Source organism: Sciurus carolinensis, chromosome 3, assembly GCF_902686445.1.
Source record: "Sciurus carolinensis chromosome 3, mSciCar1.2, whole genome shotgun sequence".
NCBI classification, from domain to species: domain Eukaryota; kingdom Metazoa; phylum Chordata; class Mammalia; order Rodentia; family Sciuridae; genus Sciurus; species Sciurus carolinensis.
This window is the reverse complement of record NC_062215.1, coordinates 62,023,054-62,048,394: the sequence shown is the minus strand read 5'-3', so window position 1 is coordinate 62,048,394 and position 25,341 is coordinate 62,023,054. Positions and strand designations below refer to the sequence as shown.

The following is a 25,341-nucleotide window of genomic DNA, read 5'->3' as shown; positions in this document are numbered from 1 at the left end:
CATTACCCCAAACTGAAACTCCATCCCCACTGCACAGAACCCATTCCCTCCCCCGCTCAGGCTCAGGACCTCTTGATGTACATTTCACCTCTATAAATGGACCTACTCTAGAGGTTTCATGTAAGTGGAATGGTCATATTTGTGCTTTTATGACTTATTTCACTTAATGTTTTCTAGATTCATCCATGTCATAGCATATATCAGAACTTCATTTCTTTTTATGACTAGAAAATATTCCATTGTTTATTACCACACTTTGTTTATCCATTCATCCATTCATTTATTGATAGCCACTTAGGTTGTGTCTACCTTTTGGCTATTGTGAATAATACTTCTTTGAACATCGATGTACCCTGTTTGAGTCCCTGCTTATAATTCTAGATATAAACCTGGAAGTGGAATTGTTTAGCTTTTTCATTTTTTAAATACACACACACACACACACACACACACATATATATTTGGTGCCAGGGATTGAACACAGGGATGCTTAATCACTGAGCCATATCCTCAGCCCTTTTTACTTTTTATTTTGAGACAGGGCCTTGCTAAATTACTTGGGGTCTCGCCAAGTTGCTGAGGCTGGCTTTGAACTCACAGTCCTCCCTGTAATCAGAGCTGAGATTAAATGCACTTGACATTGCACCCAGCCCTTTTTTTTTTTTGTGACAGGATCTCGCTAAGTGATAAGTGATCCTGGATCAAACTGGGGATCCTCCTGTCTCAGTCTCCCAAGTTGCTGGGATTATAAGCATGTCACTGTACCTGGCTATGCTCAACTTTTTGAGGAACCCAGAATTATTTATTTTTAAAGTCACCAATATTATACTCCAGGCCTTTTTTGTATGACTGAAACATTTTATAAATTTAAGAAGTGGAACAAGTTATAATTGGAAGTTACCACTTGCATTGTTAATACTTTTGAATTGCATCATTAATTCAAAGCCATTTGTCTTGGGTTCCTCTTTTTATTTTTTATTTTTTCTGTGCTGGGGACCCAAACCCAGGGCCTTGCATGTACTGTACAAGCACTCCACCTCAGAGCTACACCCCAGCCCCAAATGCCTGCCATTCTAGTCCGTTTATAATGCTGAGATGTTCACCCCATCCTGCAAACAAGACCCTGGGCTCCAGCAGCTCCAAGCCTGTGAGGGGGGATGATGGTTCATTCATGTTGTCCCTTGAGCCTCAGGCTGGGCTCCTCTTTCTCCTGGAGCTCATTTCCAGAGAACTCAGCATTTTCCTTGCAGCCTGTGATCTGCCAAAGGCAGCTGACCCCAGGCTCCTGGGAGGTAAGCCTCTCATCTCTGGCCTTTTCCCAACCTGGCAGCCCAGACTCTGGCGTGTGTGGAGGGAAAGAGGCTGGTACATCTACCCAGGAGGTGTCTGGAGACCTGGCTCTGAGTCCCAGGTCTGCCTCATGAGACCTCTCTAGGCCTCAGGTTCCTCATCTGAAAAGCTAGAGCGAATGAGGCCGGGGCTGCCAAACCTGTGGTTTGCAGTGTCTCGGGAGGGAAAGAAGATGAGCCCTTCCTTGGGCCATTTAACCCATCACTGCAGCTCCCAAGCATTTGACATCTGCAAAACACCATTAGGTAAGTGTTAACTTGTCCCCACCGCCAGGCCTAGTGCTTGTAAATGTACTGTGACGAGTGTAATGTGTTTATGAGAATGTGCATAATAAATTATCAGAAATAGCTGCACTTTTAATATCGCTTAATATATCAAGTTTGCCTCGCAGCAGCTACAGCTATATTGCAAACATGTAAGTAGACTCGTTCGCCTTGATGCTCCTCCACACTTCCCGTGCTGAGGCCCCAGTGTGCGAAGGAGGTGGGGGCCCCAGAATAGATGACTCCGACATCCCATCCTGACTTACTCTTCATCATCCAGAATCTAAAGAAAACTGGGGCTTCGTTCATCACCAGGGCCCCCTGCAGAGTGCAGCAGGGGCCTGTGACAGAGGAGGCACTCAGTAAACATTTGTCGAAACGTGGATTCATGAATAAATGAATGGACAAGAACCCCTGGAAGGCTCCTCTCTGCCAACCAGCAAGAGTGTTTGGAATTCTTCCATTGGCCTCTCCTTTGGGTTGAAATTTTCTATTAATATCAGTACAAAGAAGTTTCTATTAGCACAGCTCGCCAAGAGCTCCTCCAGTGATCAGGGAAGATGAGCAAATGGGGGTACAAGCTAGGTCAGGGCCAGGTACATGAACACCATCCAGAGGTGCCAACCAAGGACATCTAGCCAAGAGCTACACAGAAATTCCTCCCTCAAAAATGCATGTCACCTGCTGGACGGAAGGACATTAAGTGATTATTCTCAAACAAGAAAGAGGTTACAATATCCACATTGAGGCATTTCAGACTCCCCAGTGTGGCTTTGCCAAACCCCTCCAGAAATTCCAACACCTATCAGACACTCACCTTCCTAGACAGGAATTGAAAAGTACTGAGAGATGGTGTGGATGGGTGTGTATTACACATGTGAACAGCGTGGGTGCAGCCAAACAGATCGAAAATCACTGTGTCAAACCATTAGCACCTCCTAATCCAGCAATTCTCAGTCTTGGTTGTGCATTAAAAAAAAAAAAACCCAGGGGGTACTTGTTAAGACACATCGGGAATCCACACACACATACTCTGGATCTGTGAGTGTGAGGTGGGAACCTGGAATTTGCATTTGTTGGGGGGTACCAGGGACTGAACTCAGGGACACTGAACCATGGAGCCACATCCCCAGATCTATTTTGTATTTTATTTAGAGACAGGGTCTCAACTGAGTTGCTTAGCACCTTGCTTTTGCTGAGGCTGGCTTTGAACTCATGATCCTCCTGCCTCAGCCTCCAAGCTACTGGGATTACAGGCATGAGCCACGGTACCCAACTTGGAATCTGCATTATTAACAGACATCCCAGTGGTATAGATGTCCAGAGCTTCCTTTGAGGAGTCTGTTTCTACCCCACTGGACAAGAGCCTTTGAGAGGCTCTGTAGGGAGTGGGAGTTGAGGGAGAGTTCAGAAGCCTGTTTGGAGAAGCAGGAAGAGGACAAGACACGGGGCTCCCAAGAACTGTAAACAAGGGCAGATGCTCCTCACTTAATTTTGCCAAAGGCTGGTTCAGCTGCAGTGCTGCCCACCCTTGCAAAATGATTGATAGATCTTGGACATGTCCAGCTGCTCAAAGATCCCCATACAGGCCAGCCAGCACCCAGCCATGGCAAATACGTTCACTTCTGAATATGCTTCCTCTCAACATGCTCATCTGGTCCTGGCGACAGACAAGGAGAGAAACCAAATGCATTTTACCGGTAGAGAAACTGAGGCAAGAGAGGGGCATTAGATGAGGACAGCGCCGGGAAGGCAGGGGTGAAGGAACTACAATTCCTGAGCACCTGTCGCCTGCCAGGTCATGTGCCGGGCATTTTGCATCCCTCCTCACCTTTAATTCTCCCATGGTTTTCTAATTTCCCATCTCCTAGATGAGACTGGGGGCCGCAGGGAAGCTACTCACACAAAATCAGACACATTTGGAGGAGGACTCGGACACTGGCTTTGGAATCCAAGCCTGTCTCATTCCCTGATGTGTGCTCCTTCTTGAAACTACATCTCTCTCCAGATAATACCACTTCTCCCCCCACCACCTATCATGGGGTGGTGCCCTTGCATGTGTCCTCTGAGAGTGAACGGTTCCCAGCATGTGCTGGATGCCTGTGGGAATGTGTGAGTGTGCGTCCTGCAGGTCTCTGCTCGGCCAGTTCGCTGCTTGTCCTGCGGGTGTGCATGAGTGGCAAGTGCCCAGCTAGCCCTGCCCGCCTGCCCACATGTGTGCATGTGTGGGGTCCCAGGCCAGCATGCAGGCTGGAGTGAGTGTGAGTGAGGGTGATGGCCCTCCACCCTACTCCTTCCAGACCCTCCCCAAGAGCTAGTTTCTGCAGAGCCAAGAGTTGGGAGCGGATCCTCCAAAAAGCATGACCCACAGGAGGTGAAGAGGTCAGGAGGAAGAGGTCAGACCCCTTTCTCCATCCCCCCACACCCCTTCCCCATCCCCACTCCCAGAGAACACAGGAGCAGAACCTTGCTATTAAAAGGGCACAGGGTCAGGGGTCAGCATATCTAGGCTCTTGCTAGCCACCTGACCATATGAAGTCTCAGTTTCTCCATCTGCAAGATGATGACCACATCCTCCTTCTCTCAGTAAAAAAAAATATGAAATGGTGGTTCAGTGTCTGTATTTTAATAATCATATCATTACATAATCATTTTATGATGCAGCCACCTCTGGCACAGAAAAAGTCACTGTGTGCCTATGTAAGGACTTGCCCCCTTAATTAATCCTAGAATGAGAACCTCACTGGCTCCAGGCTCTTCTGTCCTTCCCTTGGCCTTCAACTCTTAGCAGACTGAAATGTGTCCACCAGAATCCCAGGGGGGTCTAGGGGTTCTAGGCCAGGTCATCCACTGTAACCTTGGAGAGGAGAGCCAAGTTCTGGTCCCTCTTCCCTCCCTGACTTCTCCTCAGTGTGGACTGTCCCTGCTCGAGAAGCCTCAAGAGGAGTTTGAGGGACAAGGTTTTAACCTGTGCACCCAGCTCTGTTCTGAGTCCCTCCATCTGGAGGTGGGGGGAAGTGGTAGACGGAAGGGTGGGAACAAAGACGTTGAAGACACTTGAATTCCAATCCCAGCTCTGCCACCAGCAGTCATCCCAGTCAGGTCCCTGTGCCTGTTTTTTTTTTTTTTTTTTTTTTTTTTTTTTCTTTTCATTTTACTTACTTATTTGTATTTGCAGTACTGGGGATGGATCCCAGGGGCACTCTACCACTGAGCTACAGCAGCTGGGGCTGCCCCTTTATATTTTATTTTGAGACAGGTCTTCCTAAATTGCCCAGGTTGGCCTCAAACTTGTAACCCCCTTGCCTCCCACCACCCCAGTAGTTGGGATTATAGGTGTGCACCACTGCACCTTGTGAGCCTTAAGTTCCTTACCTGCAAAATGGGAGCAGCATGCTCTGCCTACATGATGGGGTAGTAAAAGGAATCAATAAGAAGACAGCCCAGAACATTCTTGGCACAGTATTGCATGATTTTCGAAGGTGGGTAGGGACCACCACCATCTCAGAGTTAACCCTTACCTGTTATGTTCAGTGCTACATGGGAACTCACCACAATGCTGTGAGGGTAGAATTGGTTCCATTTCACAAATGAGGAAATTGAAGGGCAGAGGGTTCAAATGACCTGCCTTAATGATGCAGCTGGAAGCAACAAGGAGAAAGGTCTCTCCTCTCTTTTCTCTGTTCCCCATCCTCCTCAGGGTTTTTGGTAGGGGATGACACAGGCTTGGGGCCCCTCAGTCAGACTCAAGGGAGAGACCCAGCCAAGAAGATAAGTGTCTCTGACACAGCAGTGGAAATCAGAGTAAACAGATTCCATCCATGCCAGGGCTTTCTGGGGACACCTGTATCAGCAGCAGCCTGTTCCCAAGACAGCTTTGTTCCCAGAAAGCTGGGCAACACCAGACTGGGCTGTCAGGGATTTATTTAGTTATCTGACCATGTGGGTGGCCTGAGTGGGTGAGCAGGTGACACCCTGCCTTTCTGCCTCTGCTTCATTCATCATGTCCCGGGAGGGCATTCTTCGCCAGGCCCTGCCTGCCCTGGCACTCTCACTGACCAAGCCTTGTCCAGGTTCTCATCCAGACTCTCCCGGTGGGTCCTTCAAACTGCTCGCTGACCAAAAGAGGTCTGACTTGAGGTTACAGAGTATGCATGTTTGTGACCTGCAAAGAAGTGTGCCTAGATTGTGCCAGAAGTGCCCTGGGACAGCTGAGAGTGTACATGACCAGTTAGTATATGCACAGCCTGTCCCTCCACTCCTAGGAGTGTGGCTGTGCGTCCTACAAGACGAGGTCAGATTTTAGGAAGTCAGGTTTAGGTCCTTTGATGACTGCTGTGGGTGTGTGTATGTGTCCTCTTAGGTGTGCTTGAGGCATAAAAAACCGGGCCCTGGGTATCACCTCTGTGTGTGTGTGTGTGTGTGTGTGTGTGTGTATACTCCCTGGGAGAGGATGGTGGTTGCTGGGGAGTAGTATTGTGCTACAGCATCCTCCCCAACTCTGTATATGTGCTCATTTGGTGTATATGTGTGTGTGTGTGTGTGTGTATCCTACAGCCGTGACTAGGTGGAAGTTTCCACTAAGTACCTCTCTGTCCGTCTGTGAGTGCTTTGAGTGCCCTTGCACACCTGCGTGTGTCCTGAGAGTGAACGGTGCTCAGCATGTGCTGGTACACGAGGGAATGTGTGAGTGTGCATCCTGCAGGTCCTTGCTCCGCTGGCTCTCCGCTTTGTCCTGCAAGGGTGCGTGAGTGGAAGGTGTGTGTGTGCGCGCGCGGGGTCCCGGGCCAGCGTGCGCGCCAGTGTGAGTGCGAGTGAGTGTGGTGGCGCTCGACTCGCTCTGCTCGCTCCTCTCTCGGCGCCCGCCCGCCCGCGCAGCCCGCACACTCACACTGCTTGGTTGCTACCGGGTGACGCGGGCTGGGCCCGCCCCCTGCCTGCCGGCCCTTGGCACTCACTCGCGCCGGCCGCCGCGGAGCAGGCAGCAGCCGAGTCAAGGCCGTCCGGGGGCGCCCCGGCGATGCCTGCAGCCCCCGCCGCGCCCCGAAGGGCCTGCTGAGCCGCCCCCGGGCCAGGGTAGCGCCGGGCCGGGCCGCGCCCGGGCGTGGCGGCGCTGCCTGCATGACCCTCCGGCGGCGCGGCGAGAAGGCGACCATCAGCATTCAGGAGCATATGGCCATCGACGTGTGCCCCGGCCCCATCCGACCCATCAAGCAGATTTCCGACTACTTCCCCCGCTTCCCGCGGGGCCTGCCCCCAGCCACCGGGCCCCGCGCGGAGGCGCCCCCGGACGCCCCCGCACGTCCGGCGGCGGCTAGCGCGGGCCGCCCCAGCCCCTCAGACGGTGCCCGCGACGACGACGAGGATGTGGACCAGCTCTTTGGAGCCTATGGAACTAGCCCGGGCCCCAGCCCAGGTCCCAGTCCTGCGCGGCCACCAGCCAAACCGCCGGAGGATGAGCTGGACGCCGACGGCTACGAGTCGGACGACTGCAGTAAGTTTCCAACTCGCCGACTTCTCGCCCTCTCCCTCTCCCGGGCTTGCGTGATCCCCCCGGGCCTCGCGCGTGTCCTCGGTCCCCTTCTCGTCGCTCTCCCTTTCTCTCCGCATACATCCTCCGCCCGGCTGGCCACAGCCCCGTTGCCTGCTTGGTGCGCTCTCCGCGCGCCCTGCAGACCCGCCCCGGCACCTCCCCCGACCTGGACGCAAGAGGTGGGAAGTTTGGGGGCGCCCTCCGGGGGGTGTCCCATTTCTGGGCCCCGGCTCCCAGGAGCCCGCGCCGCGCCCCCTCTCGGCCCTCCCGCCGGGAGCCCCGGCGCGGGCGGCGGCTTTTGTTCCGGGGAAGGGCGGAGCTGCGCCCCGGGGAGACACCAGTTGCTGCTGGCCGCGCGGTCGCTCCCCGCCCGCGAGCTCGCTTCGGGCATCCTGGCGGCGGAGGGTCGAGCTGGAGCGGGTTGGGGAGGGAGCCCGAGCCTGGGGCTGGCCAGACTTCGCCAGTGGGCCCGGCGGCCCGCGCAGCGCGGCGGCTTTGCTGGTGCGCGCGCCGAGGACCAGGAGGACCGCGGGGCCGCTTGTCCTTTGGAAAAACCTTGGCGGTTCTCCTCCTGCGTACATGGACCCCGCCGCGACTCTCGCCGGGTCTGCGGACCTTTGCTCACCTGTTACACCCGCTTCCCCTCGGCAGGAAGGACCCCCCCAGTCCGCGCCCCCTCCTCCTGGGACTGAACCCCAAGGAGCAAGCAAGCGCAGGGTCTCTGGAGCCGAGGCCCGGCCAGCGGGCGCTCCTGGAGCCTTGTGCTATCCCTGAGTGCGCCTGTTCAGCGGGATCTGGTACTGTTGGGGAAACCAAGGCGGGAAGATACCGAGATCCCATGCCCAATAGGTTTGCGCCGGGGTGGGGGTGGGGTGGGAGCGCTGCGTGAAAGGCCCCCAACCCAGCTGTGGCCCCAGCCAAGTCCCTTGGACCTGGAAAATCAGTTTCAAATCCTCGCCCTTCCGCGGATGTGAACCTTGCGGGGCTGGGGGCCCTCGCGGGCTTCCCCGGGGCCTGTTTAGCCCCTCCCCCGCGCAGCAGTGTTGGCTGTGTCCAGCTTAGGGCTCACCCGGGCCTCTGGACTGGGGCCTGGAGATTCTCTGAGTTTAACATGTGCCTCTGGAAGCTGAAGGTGGGGGTTAACAGTGCCACCAGTGCACAGAGTCCTCATCCCCGCACCTGGGGAAGGCCTATCCGCAGCGTTGGGTCCGAGCTCGCCTCTGTGGAGAAACCACCTTCGGTGCACTTTATGGAAGCCATGACCACAGCCCTCTGGGCCTCCAATATGTTAAGGCCCAGCCCCCAAGAGTGGGACTGGAGAGCAGTCCTTTGCCTCCACTTGCCTGCTGGCTTGGGGAAATTGGGTCGGGAGAGTTTATTGCCTGCAGGGTTGTGCCCTGGATCTGCCCACCCCACCCCCAGCCCTGGAACCCTGTGCAAACGCACCTCTTCACTTTCTGGCCTCTCCAGAGGCCCGAACCAGGACCCAAGTCAGTTCTTCGTCTGCCCTGAATCCAAAGCCTGGGGAAATTGTTCCTATTTCCATTATCTTTTGTGCTGCACCAAGGGAGTGAACCGGGTGGGCAGGGTTTCTGCTTGAGCTTCAGGCCACCCTCCTGCTGCCACAGAGGGCCCTCTGGATGACATATAGCTAAGAGTGGAGAAATTTGTCATTTCTTAGGCTGTCCCTGAACCCACAGGTGAGGAGGGCGTCAGAGTGTCCAAAGCCCAGATAGGCAGTGAGCCTCCAGTCTATCAACTCAGCACTAGTAGGGAGTGCAGCAAAGGGGAGGAGGACTGGGTCCCTGGCCAGAGTACACAGGTGTCATAGCTAGGGACAGATTCACATGGGTTGGGCAATACAAAACAGTCCTGGACACAATTTAGCCAGCTGGAACAGGGAGTTGACCACGCCCATATCATCAGAGCTGAGAAGAAGTCTCAAAGAGAGCAGGGCTAAGGGGGGCAGGTGTGGCTGAGCCAGGGTGGCTCAGGCTTAGCCTCAAGGCTAAGAGCGCCCTAACCTTAGCTAAGGTCCCATCAGTGGCTGGGAGCACAGAAATCTTGGCTCCTGTTCACTGAGGAAACGTTCGCCAGCAGGACCACCCTCCACAGTGCCCCCACAGTGCCCCCTTTGAGCTCTGACAACCAGATCCCTAGAAGAAGCCTAAATGATTCAAGCCAGATGGTTCATTACGGCTTTAGCCAGGGTTATGCTATTTGCTGCCCTAATTATTGGATTATCTCTGTTCTGACAAAAAGAAATGAGGGCGGTTGCTCTGTTGTCCAAGCTGAGAGTGAAGTGCTGTTTATTGGCGTGGCCTTTTTCACGCCGTCCTTAAAGCCCATCCTTTGTTAGTCACTTCAGAGAACAGGCACACAACACACACACAGGCACACGACACAGGTGTTCCCAGCAGACCTCATTGAGAAAAGGCAGAGTGCTGGAATGGGAAGCCCCACCCCACGCCCTCCCCTCCCTGGTGTCCTGAGCTGATCGCCCTGTGCTCCCTCCAGATGGGCCACCTGCCTCCCATGGCTGCACATGCTGCCTCTGCCTGAGATGCTGTCCCAGCCCATCTCCACCTGCAGAACCCTATTCACTTCTTCAAAGCTGTGATGACTTAGGTTACTTTGGTTGCAAATAACAGAAAACCAACTCAAAGTGGCTTAAACAAGGAGGAGAGCAGAAGTCTTGGGGCACCAGGGTGCATTGCTGTAGCAGCTCCTCCACACCATCAGCGACAGTGATTATGTCTGTTTTTCCACTTGGCCAGCTCTTTCTCCTGGGCTGAAAATCAGAACAGATTTCTATCCCCAAGGGCATATGGGTGAGATTCTAATGATGCTGTCAGTCTCCATCAGCTGAGCAGAATTTGAGTGCCAATGTGGCTGCTGTGGGTCCAGGCATCACATAGAACAATAAGATCCTAGATTTGATAAGGACCTGTTTCCTCGCCCACCTCTCAGTTTAAGATTGAGGAAACCTCTCCCAAAAGTTCCTGGGGCATAAGGGGGAGCTAGTGGTATAGCACTTGCCTAAAATGCATGAAGCCCTGGATGTATCCCCCACACTACAAAAACAAGAGGAGTCCCCAAGAGACCTGTCCTTTTGTCTCGTTGGCCAGAATTACGTCATAAGCCCCTGCTTAAAGCTGCCCGTGTATGATTCACCCTGGGGCTGGGTCAGGACTGATGCCCCCGGAGGCCTAGAGAAAGGGTGAAGTGGAGGAGTCACTGTTGAGTCTGCCCCAAAGTCTCTCCTTGGCTGGGGGCAGATCCCAGTGCCCACTGGATGTGATTCCCCATCCTTTGAACCTAGAACCTCCTTTGACCCCAGTCATGCTCTGCCCACACCTGTTCATATTCAGGCACTGTGCTAGGTCACATCTGAAGTACAACCTCTGACCTCAAGGGAACCAAGACAAGTGAGTGGCCCAGCAACTAGGGACAGGAAGGCAGGAGCCTGAGCAAGAAGCTTTGACTTGCTCAGAGGGCACCCACAGAGAGGGCTCTGCTCTGAGACTGAGAGGAAGGAGGAAGCAGATGGGCAGAGTGGAAGGAAGAAAGAGGACAGCTGTGTGCACAGGTACTGAAGTTTTGGAAACAGCCCAGCGGAGGCACAACAATAGAGCCAAGTGGCTGAGGACATGATGAGATCAAAGTGATCATATCACAAAAGGTCTTGAATGCCTCACTAAGGAAGTTGAACTGAGTTTCGGAGGTGATGGAGAATCTTTAAAGAATTCAAAGCAAAGGAATAAAAAGATTTATAAAAGTCCTAAACTTTTGCTTCTAAGCACCTGAGAAGCAGGGACGTTTAACTCATTCTTCTGTGCCCCCTGCGGTGCCTGGCTCAGTGCCTCATTTTCCCCAAATGTGAAAGCTTTTGACTCAGCCTTAAGAATTTTTTTTTTCAGTACTAGGGAATTGAAACCAGGGGCACTCTACAATTGAGCTTCAACCCCAGACATTTTTGTTTTTTTCTTTTTCTTTTGAAACAGGGTCCCATTAAGTTGCCTAGGCTGACCTCAAACTTGCAATCTTCCTGCTTCAACCTCCCAAGTAGCTGTGATCACACACATGTGCTACTGCACCCAGCATTTTCTGTTTTCTTTTTCTTTTTTTTTTTTTTTATTTAGAGACAGGGTCTCACTGAGTTGTTTAGTGTCTTGCTTTTACTGAGGCTGGCTTTGAACTCATGATCCTCCTGCCTCAGCCTCCCAAGCTGCTGGAATTACAGGCGTGTGCCACCCTGCCCAGCTGCTTCCTATGTTTTTTTTCTAATTATTTTAGAGGCTAAATTTTTTCTTCAAAAAAAAAAAGGACAGATTTCCTATTCCCAAGGGTGTATGGGTCAGGCAAGTTCAGGTGCAAACCAAGGTCCTAATGAGACTGTCAGTCTCCAGTGCAAAGCTGGGGAATGTTCAGCGTTAGAGGAACCAACAGGGGCTTGAGCTTGATTTTCTCTGAATTAGCCCCATTAAAGCTCTATAATTATCGACAAGCGGGTGACAACTCTCAAAGGCCCATTAGTGACCAACCCTCATTATTTTTCCAGAGATGTAAACTTTAGTCGGGGCATGTGATTTGAGTGGCTCCAAGGGCAGAGCACAGCAGGATCCTGTGGCTCTCAGAGAAGTACCTTCTCCTGACCCCAGGACCCTCCTGCCCCTGCTACCCCCCAGGGTGTGTTTCCAACTCAGGTCCCTCATGGGTAGCTGTGACACCCCCACCCCAACAGCAGACCTGCTTTTCTTTTGCCAAACGGTTGCATCTTCCTAAGATTTTGTCTAAACAAAGTGGCAAAGAAAGATGTTCCAGAGGCCACTAGGCTTTAAGATAGAAACTATCCGGTTCTGCTGGGCCACACTAGCTAGGTCATCTCTGTTCTCTTAGCTTCATTTCTCCAAATGGAAAGGAAACACTTTGGGCCATATGCTCCTTAAGAGAGCTCTCCCCACCCCAGAATTGTGACTGAGCTTCTGAACTTATAAACTAGTATTTCTTATAGAACTTTGAGTAGAGTCAGGCCCGGTGGTGCAGACCTGTAATCCCAGCAACTCAAGAGGCTGAGGCAGGAGGATCACACATTTGAGGTTGACCTCTCCAACTTATAAATAAATAAAACTGTCTCAAAAAATAAAAAGGGCTGGGAATGTAGCTTAGTGGTAGGTCAGTCACCCCTGGATTCAATCCCTAGTACCCAGTTCTGCAAAAACAAACAAACAAACAAACAAAACCTCTTTGTGGAGTTCAAAGAAGTTCAGCAGCCCCATCCTGCCTCCCAGGATGCACTGGGCATGCTGTTCTTTCCCAGGAAGCGGTAATGGGTGTCTGGTTTCCTCAGGACAGTGTCTTTAGACAGGGGTGTCCTCAGAGCAATGGAAGGGGCTCCTTCCCCCTCCTGGAGCGGTGTTCCCTGTGGGGAGCAGCTGACCCTGCTCCCTCCTCCTTCTCTGGGGTCAGGAAGCAGGTGGAAGTTGTGTTTATGTGTTCACCACACACAGCCCCCACTCAGGTGCACCACCAGAGGGCAAGTTGGTGTGAACTTACCCACCATGCGAATTAAGCACCTGCTTCTGACCAGTCTCACAGATGTGGCCAAGGCAGGGTCCCTGTCCTGGGGACACTCATGTCTTGGGGAAACAGATGGATCCAAGCTGAATGGCAAATTGACTCTCGTGCCACACCAACAGGTCAGAGTATGTTACTATGGAAGCATGGGCTGGGTGAGTCTTGGGCCTGTGGCTAAGGTAGTAGTTACAAAAATGGTGATGTCTACCTCAACCACAGGTCCTCACCTATCCGTCTGCACAGATGGGAGTTAGGCTCCAGGCAGCAGAAGGCCAGATCCAGTTATCACTGAAGCACATATTCTTTTCTGTACCAGAAATCGAATCCAGGGACGCTTACCCACTGAGCCACATCCCCATCCCCTTTTATATTTTTATTTAGAGACAGGGTCTCACTAAGTTGCTTAGGGCCTCAGCAAGTTGCTGAGGCTGGCTTTGAACTTGCTCTTCTCCTGCCTCAGCCGCCTGAGCCGCTGGGATTACGGGCGTGTGTCACCGCGCCTGGTGGCACGTTATTTATGTTAGGCTTACCCCAGGCCGATTGACTCTTAGTCTGGACGCAGTTCTAACACGTATTATCACCTGGATTCATGGAGGAACCTACTAAAGAGGAGAGAAAAGTGTCTGTGCTACAAGAGGCAAGTGCTCTAATAGGACTTCAGGGTGATACAAAAGGAGGGGGCAGGGCTGGGGCTGGGCTCGGTGGTAGAGCACTTGCCTGCTGCTTGAGGCCCTGGGTTCCATCCTCAGCACCACATACAAATAAGTAAATAAATGAAATAAAATAAAGGTCCACTGACAACGAAAAAAGTAAAATAAAAAAAAAAAAGAAAACAGAAAAGTGAAGGAAAACCAGAAAGGGGCCACTTGGGACCACCAGGTGGAGGGATTGCCTCACACCCCCTCCTATGTCTGGGCTATGACAGTGACACACAGGCAGATAATCACAGTCATAGCAATGACTTGGATTATTCAGAAAAGCTTAAATGATCATTCACAGGCAGGGTGCAGGGGGACGCAGTGATCCAGTTAGAACAGGCTCCTTCCAGAGCGGGTCTCAGAGGGGCAAGCACAGTTATCTAGAAGTCACCTAAATGAATCTGCTCCTTCAGTAATTATCTGCGGAGTACTTGCTGTGCCCCAGGCGCTGTGTGCCATGAGATGGATGCCATTGCTGTCTGTCTGCAGATGAGGAAACCAAGGCACGAAGAGGTTAGGTAAGCTGTCTAAGGTCACACAGCAAGGAAGTGCCTGGCTGGGATTTGAACCTATGGAGTTCGACATAAGGGGCTGCACTCCACACTGCTGCAGGCAAGGACAAGGTGAGCTGTGCCTCACCTGGCTGGGGCCTGGTTAACAAGGCAAATACAACTCCATGGCCTCCTCAAAGAAAGGGCAGCTCCACCCATGTGGCCCTTCCTTTCCCTGCAGACTCAAGAAATCATCCTGCCTGGGCTCCTGCAAGGCCTAGATGTCTTCAGACTTTATCTACAAGGGCCCAGATTGGAAGCATGTTCCCTTTGCAGGCCACCTGGTCTGTGGCAGTCTATGCAGATGGGTGTGGTTGGCATTGGCCAGTGGCCTCAGCTCATCTAGGCTCAAGCTGAGAGTCTAGGGCAGCCCCTGCCTGAAGACAATCTTGTGCATCTGACCCTTCCCTCGCCCCCTGCATCTCTCCAGCCACTACGCCCCCACCTATCAGATGGCCTATGTTTGGAATGTCCCCTCCCCCAGCCCCTTTGTGCCACTGGTCAACTCCTGCTGATCCTTCCTGGCTCAGGTGAAGCATCACCTCCTCCAGGAAGGCTTCCCTGATGCCCCCACTTCACAGTGAAGCCCGGTGACACTCCTCTTGTCTCCTTCCTGTGTTGTGACAAGTTCTTTCCATTTGTGCTTTCCTTGGAGGCAGAGACCTGCCTCACAGCTCTCCTTATCTCTAGAGTCTAGCATATTATAAACACTTGGTTAATAAAGAACGAATGACTAACATACCAGTTGCTCAGCCCAGCAGCTTGGGAGCAGGACCAGGACTTGTGAAGACATCTAGGAATGTGCATCTTGCTATCTGGGGTCTGCCCCTGACGTCTGCTGGCCTTCCTGCTCAGAGTCACTTGAGCCTAGAAGGCCACAGCTGCTGTGTGACTGCCCCAAGGGTGGGAGCTACACCCAGTGATCACTGCACCTTTGCCTGGCCCTAGGGAATTGCTGCTGTCTCTGAGAGACTTGAGGGCAGCCACATGAGGACCCAGGTGGCTCTTTGCAGCCCACCCAGGGCCAGAGAGACTGGGATCCACAGTCCCACTTGTTGCCCAGGAAGCAGTGAGAGGATCAGCCAGTCAGCCCAGGGCCTGTAGCTTTCAAAGCCCCGTCACCTCTGCCTTGTCACACAATCCTTGTGACACTTCACAAGTGAGGGAAACTGAGGCATGGAGCCCAGGGCAGCACAGGGCTTGCAGGGCGGGCTGCAGGCTGACCCCCCAGGTGTGACTCAGGGAACCTCTCCAGGGCCGGGGATGAACCTAGCCTCTCTGAGCCTCAGCTCCTCATCTGAAAAGTCGGAAGAATTTTGTCATTCTCTGGGCTTGGGTGGGATGAGAGGATGGGTAAAGGGATTGGCATTTCATTGGTGATCATTGGGTGGCCGTGGTCCTTGGGACTGTGGCAGTCTTCAATTCCTGGTTATTTAGGGGGAAAAAAATTGGTGGTATGCCTTTAAACTTTTACCTGTTACTTGGAAGCAGTAGTTTAATTGTTAATGTAGTGTTGCAATTTTCCTTTTGTAAAACCTGAGGGTTTTGGTTTTGTTTTCTTTCTCAGTGCTTAGGGATGGAACCCAGGGCCTTGTGTATGAGAGGCATTGAGCTACAGCACCAGCCCTATGTGTGTGTCTTTATTCATAAGCTTTGTGGACTGGAATGGAGATGCTCATCACTGTGAATGTGAACTTGTGTCTGTGCCCTTAGGGACCCAGCGGCGTGCTTCAGCGCTGCAAATCCATGTTCCTTAATCTCCATACCGAAACCATTTGGGTAATTTTGAAATATTATTAATGGTATCCTCGTATCGTTTTACTAAGCTTTGCTATAAAAGTGATACTTTGGTTGCTTTAACTAATTCCAGCCATTTAAAAGGGAAAATGAAGCAGGGCACAGTGGTACACGCCTGCGATTTCAGTGATTCAAGGGACTGGGGCAGCAGCCATAGTGGCGCATGCTTGGGAGGCTGAGACAGGAGGATTGTGAGTTCAAAGCCAACCTCAGCAGCTGGGGTTGTGGCTCAGTGGTAGAGCACTCGCCCACTATGTGTGAGGCACTGAATTCAATTCTCAGCACCACATAAAAAAATAAATTAAATGAAGATATTGTGTCCATCCACAGCTAAAAATATTAAAAAAAAAAAAAAAAAAGGGTAACTGCAGCAAAAGCAAGGTGCTAAGCAACTCAGTGAGACCCTGTCTCTAAATAAAATACAAAATAGGGTTGGGGATGTGGCTCAGCGGTCAAGTGCCCCTGAATGCAATCCCTGGTACCCCCCACACACAAAAAAAGAAGAAGAAGAAGAAGAAGAAGAAGAAGAAGAAGAAGAAGAAGAAGAAGAAGAAGCAGCAGCAGCAGCAGCAGCAGCTGGGGCAGAAGGATCGCAAGTTCAAGACCAACCTGGGCAACTTAACAAGACCGGCTCAAAATTAAAAAATTAAAAGGACTAGGGATATAGCTCATTGGTAGAGCATCGCTGAGTTCAACCCCCAGTGCTGGGAGAGCTGGGGGGACAAAAATGATTTTGCTCTTTAGTTTGTGCACCAGCCCTGAAGAGAGCGTAGACGCAGCAAGGGTCTACAAGGGGTAGGTGGGGCTGTATTTGTGCAGGAGGTGTATGGGAGTTTAATTTGTGTAAACCACTGATATTCTGTGAAATTGGAGTTGATGCCCACACTTCATATAGATTCTGCATATTCAAATGTCCTCAGAAGGATTATGAGGAGAGCCAGCCATGGTGGCTCATGCCTGTAAATCCCTGCGACTCTGGAGGCTGAGACAGGAGGCTTGCAAGTTCAAAGCCGCCTCATCAACTTAGTGAGGCCCTAAGCAACTCAATGAAATCCTGTCTCAAAATAAAATATAAAAAGGACTGGGGATGTGGCTTAGTGGTTAAGTACCTCTGGGTTCAAACCCCAGGACCAAAACAAAACAAAACAAAAAAATGTGACTCATTGACATCGGCGTCTCACTGTCCAAGGGTGAAGAGCGTGTGAGGGGCAGGACCGGAAAGGGGTGTTTTTTTCTTCTTTTTGCGCTCTGGCGGTGCATGTTCTGCATTCTCTCACCCTGTTACTGGGTTTCCAGTACCCAGCTCCCGGGTCAGCTTTCCCTTGAGGTTCGGAGGTGGCGGTTGCTGCCCTACGTGGGAGTGAGGCGCGAGCCCCTCTTCGGCCCAGCCAACCCTGCGCCGGCTGGCTCATCCATGGGCCCAACGTGTGCCACCAGCTGAGTCGCCGGGCGCTTGGCTTCCTCGCGCGCGACGCAGGCGTGGTGCAGAGGACGAACCTGGGCATCCTTCGGGAGCTGGTGTGCCAGGAAAGTACTAAATTTAAGAATGTTCGGACAACTCATTCCAAGTCACCTATAGCTTATGAGAGAGGAAGAATATCTTTTGACAATTATCGGTGCTGTGTTAGCAGTGCTGTGGTTTGAACTGAGGGCTTCCTGCACAGTAGTATTGCCTCAGAGCCAAAAAAAAAAAACTTTATGAAATGCCAAAATGTTCCAAATCAGAAAAAATAGAGGATGTTTTATTATGGGAATGCCCCGTGGGAGAAGTACTTCCTGATCCATCAGATTATAAATCCTCACTCATAGCATTGACTGCTCATGATTGGCTGCTTCCTATATCAGCAACTACAGGAAAAACCCTTGAGAAGATCTATCTTGCTTCTTATTGCAAATTCAGGTACTTGAGCTGGGACACATCTCAAGAAGTCATAGCAGTCAGTCTGCTCAGAACAAAGGCTCAACAGTGGCCCAGCAGACTCGCCACCACTGCTCTTTGAGGTGTCGTCCCTGGAGAATGCTTTTCAGATTGGAGGCCATCTTTGGCACTACATCATCACATCCAATAAGAAGAAACAGAAAGGAGTTTTCCATATTTGTGCTCTAAAAGATAATTTGTTGGCAAAAAATGGGATCCAAGAAATGGAGTGCTGTTCTTTGGAATCTGACTGGATTTATTTTCATCCTGATGCTTCTGGTAGAATAATACATGTTGGCCCAAATCAAGTCAGAGTTTTAAAGCTAAATGAAATAGAGAATAATAGTTCTCAGCATCAGATCTCTGAGGATTTTGTCATTTTGGCCAACAGGGAGAACAAAAATGAAAATTTAGTCACCGTTACAGCTTCTGGACGGGTGGTCAGAAAATGTTTTAACCTTCTGGATGATGACCCAGAACAAGAGACTTTCAAAATTGTGGACTATGAAGATGAGTTGGATTTGCTTTCTGTGGTAGCTGTTACGCAAATAGATACTGAAGGAAAAGCTCACCTGGATTTCCACTGTAATGAATGTGGAACTTTACTTAAAAACATTCCACTAGTGGAGTCATGGGATGTGACATATAGCCATGAAGTCTACTTCGACAGAGACTTGGTGCTACACATAGAACAGAAACCAAACAGGGTCTTCAGCTGCTATGTTTACCAGATGGTATGTGACCCTGGAGAAGAAGAAGAAATCCTAAACAGAAGTTGTTAAAAGGAGTGAGATAATTGTAACTTATGAAACTTTTATCCCAACAACCCAGCTGCTGACTGCAGTCCTCCTTTATTATCTGCATGGCACATTCTGCAGTATTTTCCAAAAAAGGTGTTGGGTTAACTTCGTATGATGAAAACTTTTGCCATAGAAGGTGCTGAGGTCTTGATTTTATGTAAAGCGTTGTGTTTTTTTAAGAATGTTATCCCAAGAAGTCTAGCTTTTTTGGACTTTTAGCTAGGTGCTGATGCAAATATAAAATGCTGAAAGCAGAAAGGGACAGGTTAATTCCAGTTGGTGTGGAGAGTGTCATTGATGTGGAGCTGTTTAATACAGTTCTTAAAGGATGGTATGGAATTCTGATGGGTAAGGATAGGAAAGAGACAAAATAGATACAAATTATAGATACAGAAAAAATTCTATCTGTACCAAATTTTGCTTGAGGATAAGAAATGGGATGTATAATATGAAAACATACTTTTGAGCCAAAATTGTGGCATCAGAGATTTTAAAAGTCATATATATGTATGTAGGATTTTGTATTTGTATACAGTATCAAGGATTGATTCCCAAATTACTTTTCTTCCATGGTTTTATTCTCTTGGCTTGATGTCCCATTGAGTGTTTATGCTTGTATTGTAGACTAATATAAAAGATTCCAAGGAAACCTTAAAAAAATGTGACTCATTGAGCCATGCAGGGGAGGGGTCGCTTCTCCAAGATGCAGCCAGTGTGTGACCTGTCCCTCTGTTTGCAGCTGCGCTGGGCACACTAGACTTCAGCCTGCTCTACGACCAGGAGAACAACGCCCTCCACTGCACCATCAGCAAGGCCAAGGTAGGCGCCCCGGCTCCTGATGTGGCTGCTGGGGGAAGGGCTGAGGCTGAGGAGGCCAGTCCTGCCCCCGTCCTTCCTGCCCAGGCTTCGGGGTATCTGAGCTGCGTGCAGGGAGGGAATTCTTACCTAAAGCGTCTCAGCTCCCAATTCCCCAAAAAACTCTATACCTTAAGGCATTTGAGGGAAGGAGCAGGAGAAAGGGAGAAGAATGGATGTATGGAGGCCCTGGTGGGGCTTTCAGGGGACAGGGCGTCTGGGAGGGACTGTCCAGAAAGGGACGAGGTAGGGCAGATCTGTCCTGCAAGCAAGAGAGGGCAAGAGGGTTGGATGCTGATGCCGCTGGGTCTCCTGGACCCCAAGTTCCCAGCTGCTGGGTTTCCTGGGCTCCCTGAGCAGTGGGTGGATTTTGCTGTCCTGCTCCGAATGCTGCAGGTGCCACCAAAGCAGGCTGACATTCCAGGTAGGTTTAACCTTTAGACCTGACCCTGAAAAGTCCCCTGGGCAAAAAGATCCCCCCAGCCAGGCCCTCCAGTGCTCCCTGTGGCTCTGCCCTTGAACCAGCGTGTGTCAGCTCTGGGTTCTCAACCACACTGTTCCCTTCATCCCCTCCACATGGCTCCTTTTTTGGGAGGAAGGTACCAAAGTTGATGTTCTCTCGCAAGGTAAGGGCCCATGTGGCCAGCAGAGCCCCCTAATAGGGCTGTGGAGGGGCTTGGGCCACCCAGCTCAGAGGGAGGGGCTTCCTGCAGAGCATCCTGGGCCCAGGCCCCACACCCAGTCCCCCAACCTGCAGGCATCCCTCTGTCCCTCCCTTCCACTTGCTGGCTGAGGGACTGACCTTGGTTTTGTATCCACCAGAGGAATATGCTGCCTCTGGCCTCCCCAGGCTATGCCCCAGCCCAGCCTGGGCCACCACCCATGGACTGCCATGGTCAAGCAATGAGTACTGTCCACACTGAGACCAGGGGCCAGGTTGGGCACCTGGAGGCCCACCACTCTATGCCTCCCTCTGCCCTCTTCTGGAAACTACCCAGGCTGTGGCTCAGGGCATGCCCAGACCTACCCGCTAGGAGATCTAAGCGTCTGGTGTCTCCCCAGCCTCGCCAAGGTGAAGGCCAGGCTGCAGGGCCACACAGTCCCTTCTCCTCTCCCTCTACCCCGCTTTGTAGAGATCGTCCAGGCTTGGGGACTAGCTGTCAGGCAACTCCGGCCAGAGCCCCTAGAGCTCTTCCCTGACTCTCCCCAGCTCTGGTGTGTTTTTGTGAGTGTGTGCTCGTGTCTGTGTGTGTCTGTGTGTGGGTGCACAGACCTGTGTGGAAACCGATATGCACGCGTGTATGTGTCCACTTGGGGGTTTTGTATCCACCAGAGGAATAGGCTGCCTCTGGCCTCCCCAGGCTTTGCCCCAGCCCAGCCTGGGCCACCACCCATGGACTGCTCACCAGTGCTCAGGGCCACACCCACCTGCACGCTCACAGGCACACCCAAGCACACGCGGACACAGGCACTCATGTCCCAGGAGGGGCTGGTAAAACCCCAGCAGAACCACAGTCCCAGGAGAGATTGTTTCTTTTTCTTTTCTTTTTTTTTTTTTTTGCAGGGAGATACCCAGGATTGAACCCAGAGACACTTAACCCCTGAGCCATGTCCCCAGCCCCTTTTTGTATTTTATTTAGAGACAGGGTTTCCCTGAATTGCTTAGGGCCTCGCTAAGTTGCTGAGGCTGGCTTTGAACTTACGATCCTCCTGCCTCAGCTTCCCAAGTCATTGGAATTAATAGGTGTGTGACATCATGCCCAGAAGTTGTTGTTTCTGATTATGACAAAATACACAAGCATAAAATTTACTGTCATAACCGTTTTTGATGTGTACAGTTTTTGTGCTGAGTGCATTCATGCTGTTGAGCTAGTCGACAACATCCATTTCCAGAACTTTTTTGCCTTCCAGTACTAAAACTCTGTACCCATTCAACAGCTGCCTGTTCCCTTTCCCTTGCCACCACCATTGAACTCTGTCCCTAGGAGTTTGACTCCAGACACCTGATGGGAGCAGATTCCTGCCATGCTTATCCTTTTGGGCTGGCTTATTTCACTCTGCCTGATGTCCCATGGTGCGAGTCAGAGCCCCTTCCTTCCTGGGTTTTGGGGAAAACCCTCCTCTCCAAGCAACACCCCCAGTGCCAAGAGCCACCAAGGCCTTCCCTCAGGACCTCCTCTGCCCACCCCTCCACCCCTTCCTGTGTGACTGTGGGGTCACCTTTCATCTTTTGTAGGTAGGCTGGTGGGGGACTACCCAAGAGGCCACCCCCTTGCCCCTTGACCTGAAAACAGCTTCCTGTCCCTCCCTTTCCTGGACAGGGATCAGGCTCCAGGAGAGAGCAGGGTGCACAGAGGGCCAATGAAAACTCTGCTCCTGTCCAGGTGCTGTGGGCAAAAATTTGAGAAATTTGACCCAATGGAAACATTTTAAGCTACAACAAACAAATGTGTAAGAATTGTAGAAACTTGTGGGACCAATGAGGTAGTGCTCGCCTGTAGTCCCAGAGACTCCGGAGGCTGAGGCAGGAGGATCATGAGTTCAAAGCCAGCCTCAGCAACTTCACAAGGCTAAGCAACTCAGCAAGACTCTGTCTCAAAATAAAAAACAAAAAGGGCTGGCGATGTGGCTCATGGTTAAGTGCCTCTGGGTTCAATTCCTGGTACCAAAACCAAAGAATTGTGGAAATGTGACAGGAGCCTTTAGCCGTCCCCTGGTTGTAGCAGTCCTGCTCAGGCTGGGCCACCAGATTCCCCAGAACAATGCCACACTTGGCTTTGGGCACTTTGTGGGAAGGGGCAAGGGCCAGGAATGGGGAGCTGGGTCTGGAGGCAGCCTTGTGGCCATGGGACCCACAGGGCATCCAAGCCAAGCTCCAACCCAGAGCTGGCCCAGTGCAGGGCAGAACTGGAATCCTCGCAACTCTGTGCAGTTCAAACACTGTCACCCCAGCCTTCAGCTGCTTCTCTGGCATCTTCCAAGGGGGCTAGCATGTCAGAGAAGAGAGCAAACACCCACCTCACCCACCTGCCAGCCCTGCTTCTGTATTACTCCAACTCAGGGGTTGGAGTGTGTGTGTGTGTGTGTGTGTGTGGTACTGGGGACTGAACCCAGGGGTGCTTAACCACTGAGCCCCACCCCCAGCCCTTTTAACTTTTTTATTTTGAGACAGAGTCTTGCCACATTACTTAGGGCCTCCTAAGTTGCTGAGTTTGGCTTTGAACTTGCAGTTTCTGCCTCAACCTTTCAAATTTCTGAGATTACAGCACCCAGCTGGAAATGAGAATTATTAACCCCTTTTACAGACCATAAAGCAGAGGACACAAAGGAATTCATCCACTTACCCAGCTAATTAATGCCAAAGCCAAGACCTGAACTCTGGCCTGGTGACTCCCGGACCTGTGCCTTTCCGGGTAGCAGACAAGCAGCGTATGGGAGTGCCCCTGCCCGCCGGGCTCTCCTCCAAACCAAGTGGTCTGGACCTGGGAGAGGAGCGTGGGGCTGCCTCGGCTGTGGGCCTGACTGAGCCACGAGCTGCCTCTCCCCCACCCGGTTGTGCAGGAAACTTGCAGTGTGTCTGTAGGGCCGCCACTTAGCTGCTTCTCTACGTCCCCACATACCACCCCAAAAAGGAAAGATGCAGTTTCCAGAAACAAGTGCCCGCGAGAGGTCCACGAAGCCCCTGTTTGTGGTTGCCTGGGTCTCAGGCTGTGCACACCTTGTTTGCAAAAGGAACTGAAAGCAAAGTTAGTGAGGGGTGCCATCTTGTGGAGGGACCCTCCACAGCTGGGCAGCCTGTGGCCTCTATGGACACCAACTGGCTGTCCCTGGGACAAATCCAGAAAGAAGCTGTCTGGTCCTGCCAGTCTCCCAGGACCTGGAACACTTTTCCACACCCACCAAGGGCAGCATGTGAATGAGTGGACAGAGGGTTATGGATTTAGGATAGGAGAGGAAAGTCTCCACCGAGGAACTGTGTTCGAAAGTGGGAAAGGAAAGTCCGGAAGAGGGAAGGGCCAGACCAGAGCGGGAAGATGAGGCTCGTTCAGGGCACGGTGAGTCACCTGGCTTCCATGATAAGAAGGATGGAAAGAGAACCAGGCCTGGGGCAGCTGTCCTGGGCTGGGATGTTTGGGGGTGGGGAAGTTGCATCGACCAGCACTGAGTCATCCTCCTGCACCCCATCTGGGGGTGTGGGGTCAGAGGGCTTCTGGGAAGAGGACCATGAAGGGCCCGACCAGCAGACCCAGGGACAGGCCATTTCTGTTGCTCTGTATCCTCAGTGGCCAGTTCATACCCTCTGCTGCTTCCTCTGCACAGGGCCTGAAACCCATGGATCACAATGGGCTGGCGGACCCCTACGTCAAGCTGCACCTGCTGCCAGGAGCCAGTAAGGTAAGGGTGTTCCTGCCCAAGCCTGCGTGCTGTGGCTGGGACACCCAGGGTAGCCCACAGCTCCCACACAGCCCCAGCAGCCAAGCAAGCTCAGAGGACCTCGGCCATCACCTCCACTAGCACTCAGTCAGCCCCACAACCTCCAGGCTTTCCAGGGACCTCAAGGGTCAGCATGACATGCTTACTCAGTAGGGGACACTCCCCCCACCAGAGAATTTTTAGGGCAGCATTTTATAAGGAGTCTCAGCTGGAGATGAATAGTATATGCCAAGAAAAGACTCCTTGGCCAATAAGGTGAAAGATTTGCAAATAGGTTTCTTGGCTGCACGACTTGTCAGAGCCTTTAATACATTGATGAGCCGCTCTACAGTTTTCCATCAGGGGGACTGAATGGCAGCATCTTCCCAATTTGTTTAACCCCTGAACTCCTGTTCCTGGACTGGATGACACAGCAGGCAGATGGAAGCACAGAGGGAGCAGAGGCCATATGCCAGTGTGGACAGGCCACCCATAAGGCATTCTCTAGGAGAGGCTGGGTTCCAGACAGAGAGCAGCCGAGCGAAGGCATTGAGGAGTGGCTTCAGGGGCGCTCCGGGAAGGAGGCCCTCCAGCTCCACGCCCACGTTGTCCTCCTGCAGGACCAACCACCACCACCAGGGGCCTGAAGGTGGGGTCCACCTCACAGTAGCTTCCTGTGGCTGCTGCAAGGGGCTTAAAGCAACCCACATTTATTATGTCACCACTCTGTGGCCGGACATCTAACAGAGGTCTCAGTGGGCTCAAAATCAAGGTGTCGGAGGGCTGCCTTCCCTCTGGAGCCCTAGCGAGCAAGCGATCTGTTTCCCTTTCCAACTGAGAGAAGCCGCCCACATTCCTTGGCTCTTGAGTCCATCTTATGTCCACAGCCAGGTGCAGCTGCACCTCTCCGTTGCGGCTCCTTCTGAGGCTCTCTTAGCTGCATGTTCTTTGGTTTTTTGGTGGTCCTGGGGATTGAACCCAGGGGCATTCTACCATTGAGCTACGTCCCATATCCCATCCCTCCTTATTTGGAGACAGGGACTGGCTTAGTTGCTGAGGCTGGCCTCAGTCCTGCCTCAGCCTCCTGAGTTGTTGCTGGGGTTTCAGGCGTGTGCCACACACCAACCTCCTTCTGCTTTTAAGGACCCCCGACATCACATGGGACCACCCAGATAACCTAGGATAGTCTCCCTGTTTGGGTTTTGATTTCGCACATACTAAGCAACCCTTCTACCACGGAGCCGCACTCCCACACCGCCCTGTTTTGAAGTCAGCTAATTAACAATCTCAATTCCATCTGCAACCTCACTCCACCTCTGTATGTCAGGCAGCATGTCCACAGGGTCCTTGGGATTAGGATGTGGCTGTCTTTGGGGCCATTATTCTGCCTCTGCCTCTGCTAATAAGATCATTTTTTTCCTTTCTCCAGGCAAATAAGCTCAGAACAAAAACTCTGCGTAACACTCTGAACCCCACGTGGAACGAGACCCTCACTTACTATGGGATCACAGACGAGGACATGATCCGCAAGACCCTGCGGTGCGTGAGGGCCCTGGTTGCCTGCTCCCCCCTGCCCCATTCACTGG

General features: G+C 51.9%; 1 protein-coding gene across 1 annotated transcript in view; it reads left to right on the top strand.

Moving 5' to 3' along the window:
* The first annotated feature begins 6,576 nt into the window (after positions 1-6,576).
* Positions 6,577-25,341, top strand: part of Doc2b (double C2 domain beta) — a 33,092-nt gene continuing 14,327 nt past the window's right edge. The window contains exons 1-4 of the mRNA XM_047544619.1: positions 6,577-7,107; positions 19,227-19,306; positions 23,663-23,737; positions 25,185-25,294. Coding sequence (XP_047400575.1) covers positions 6,735-7,107; positions 19,227-19,306; positions 23,663-23,737; positions 25,185-25,294 — 638 coding nt within the window. The 5' untranslated portion in view covers positions 6,577-6,734. The remainder of the gene's footprint in view (positions 7,108-19,226; positions 19,307-23,662; positions 23,738-25,184; positions 25,295-25,341) is intronic.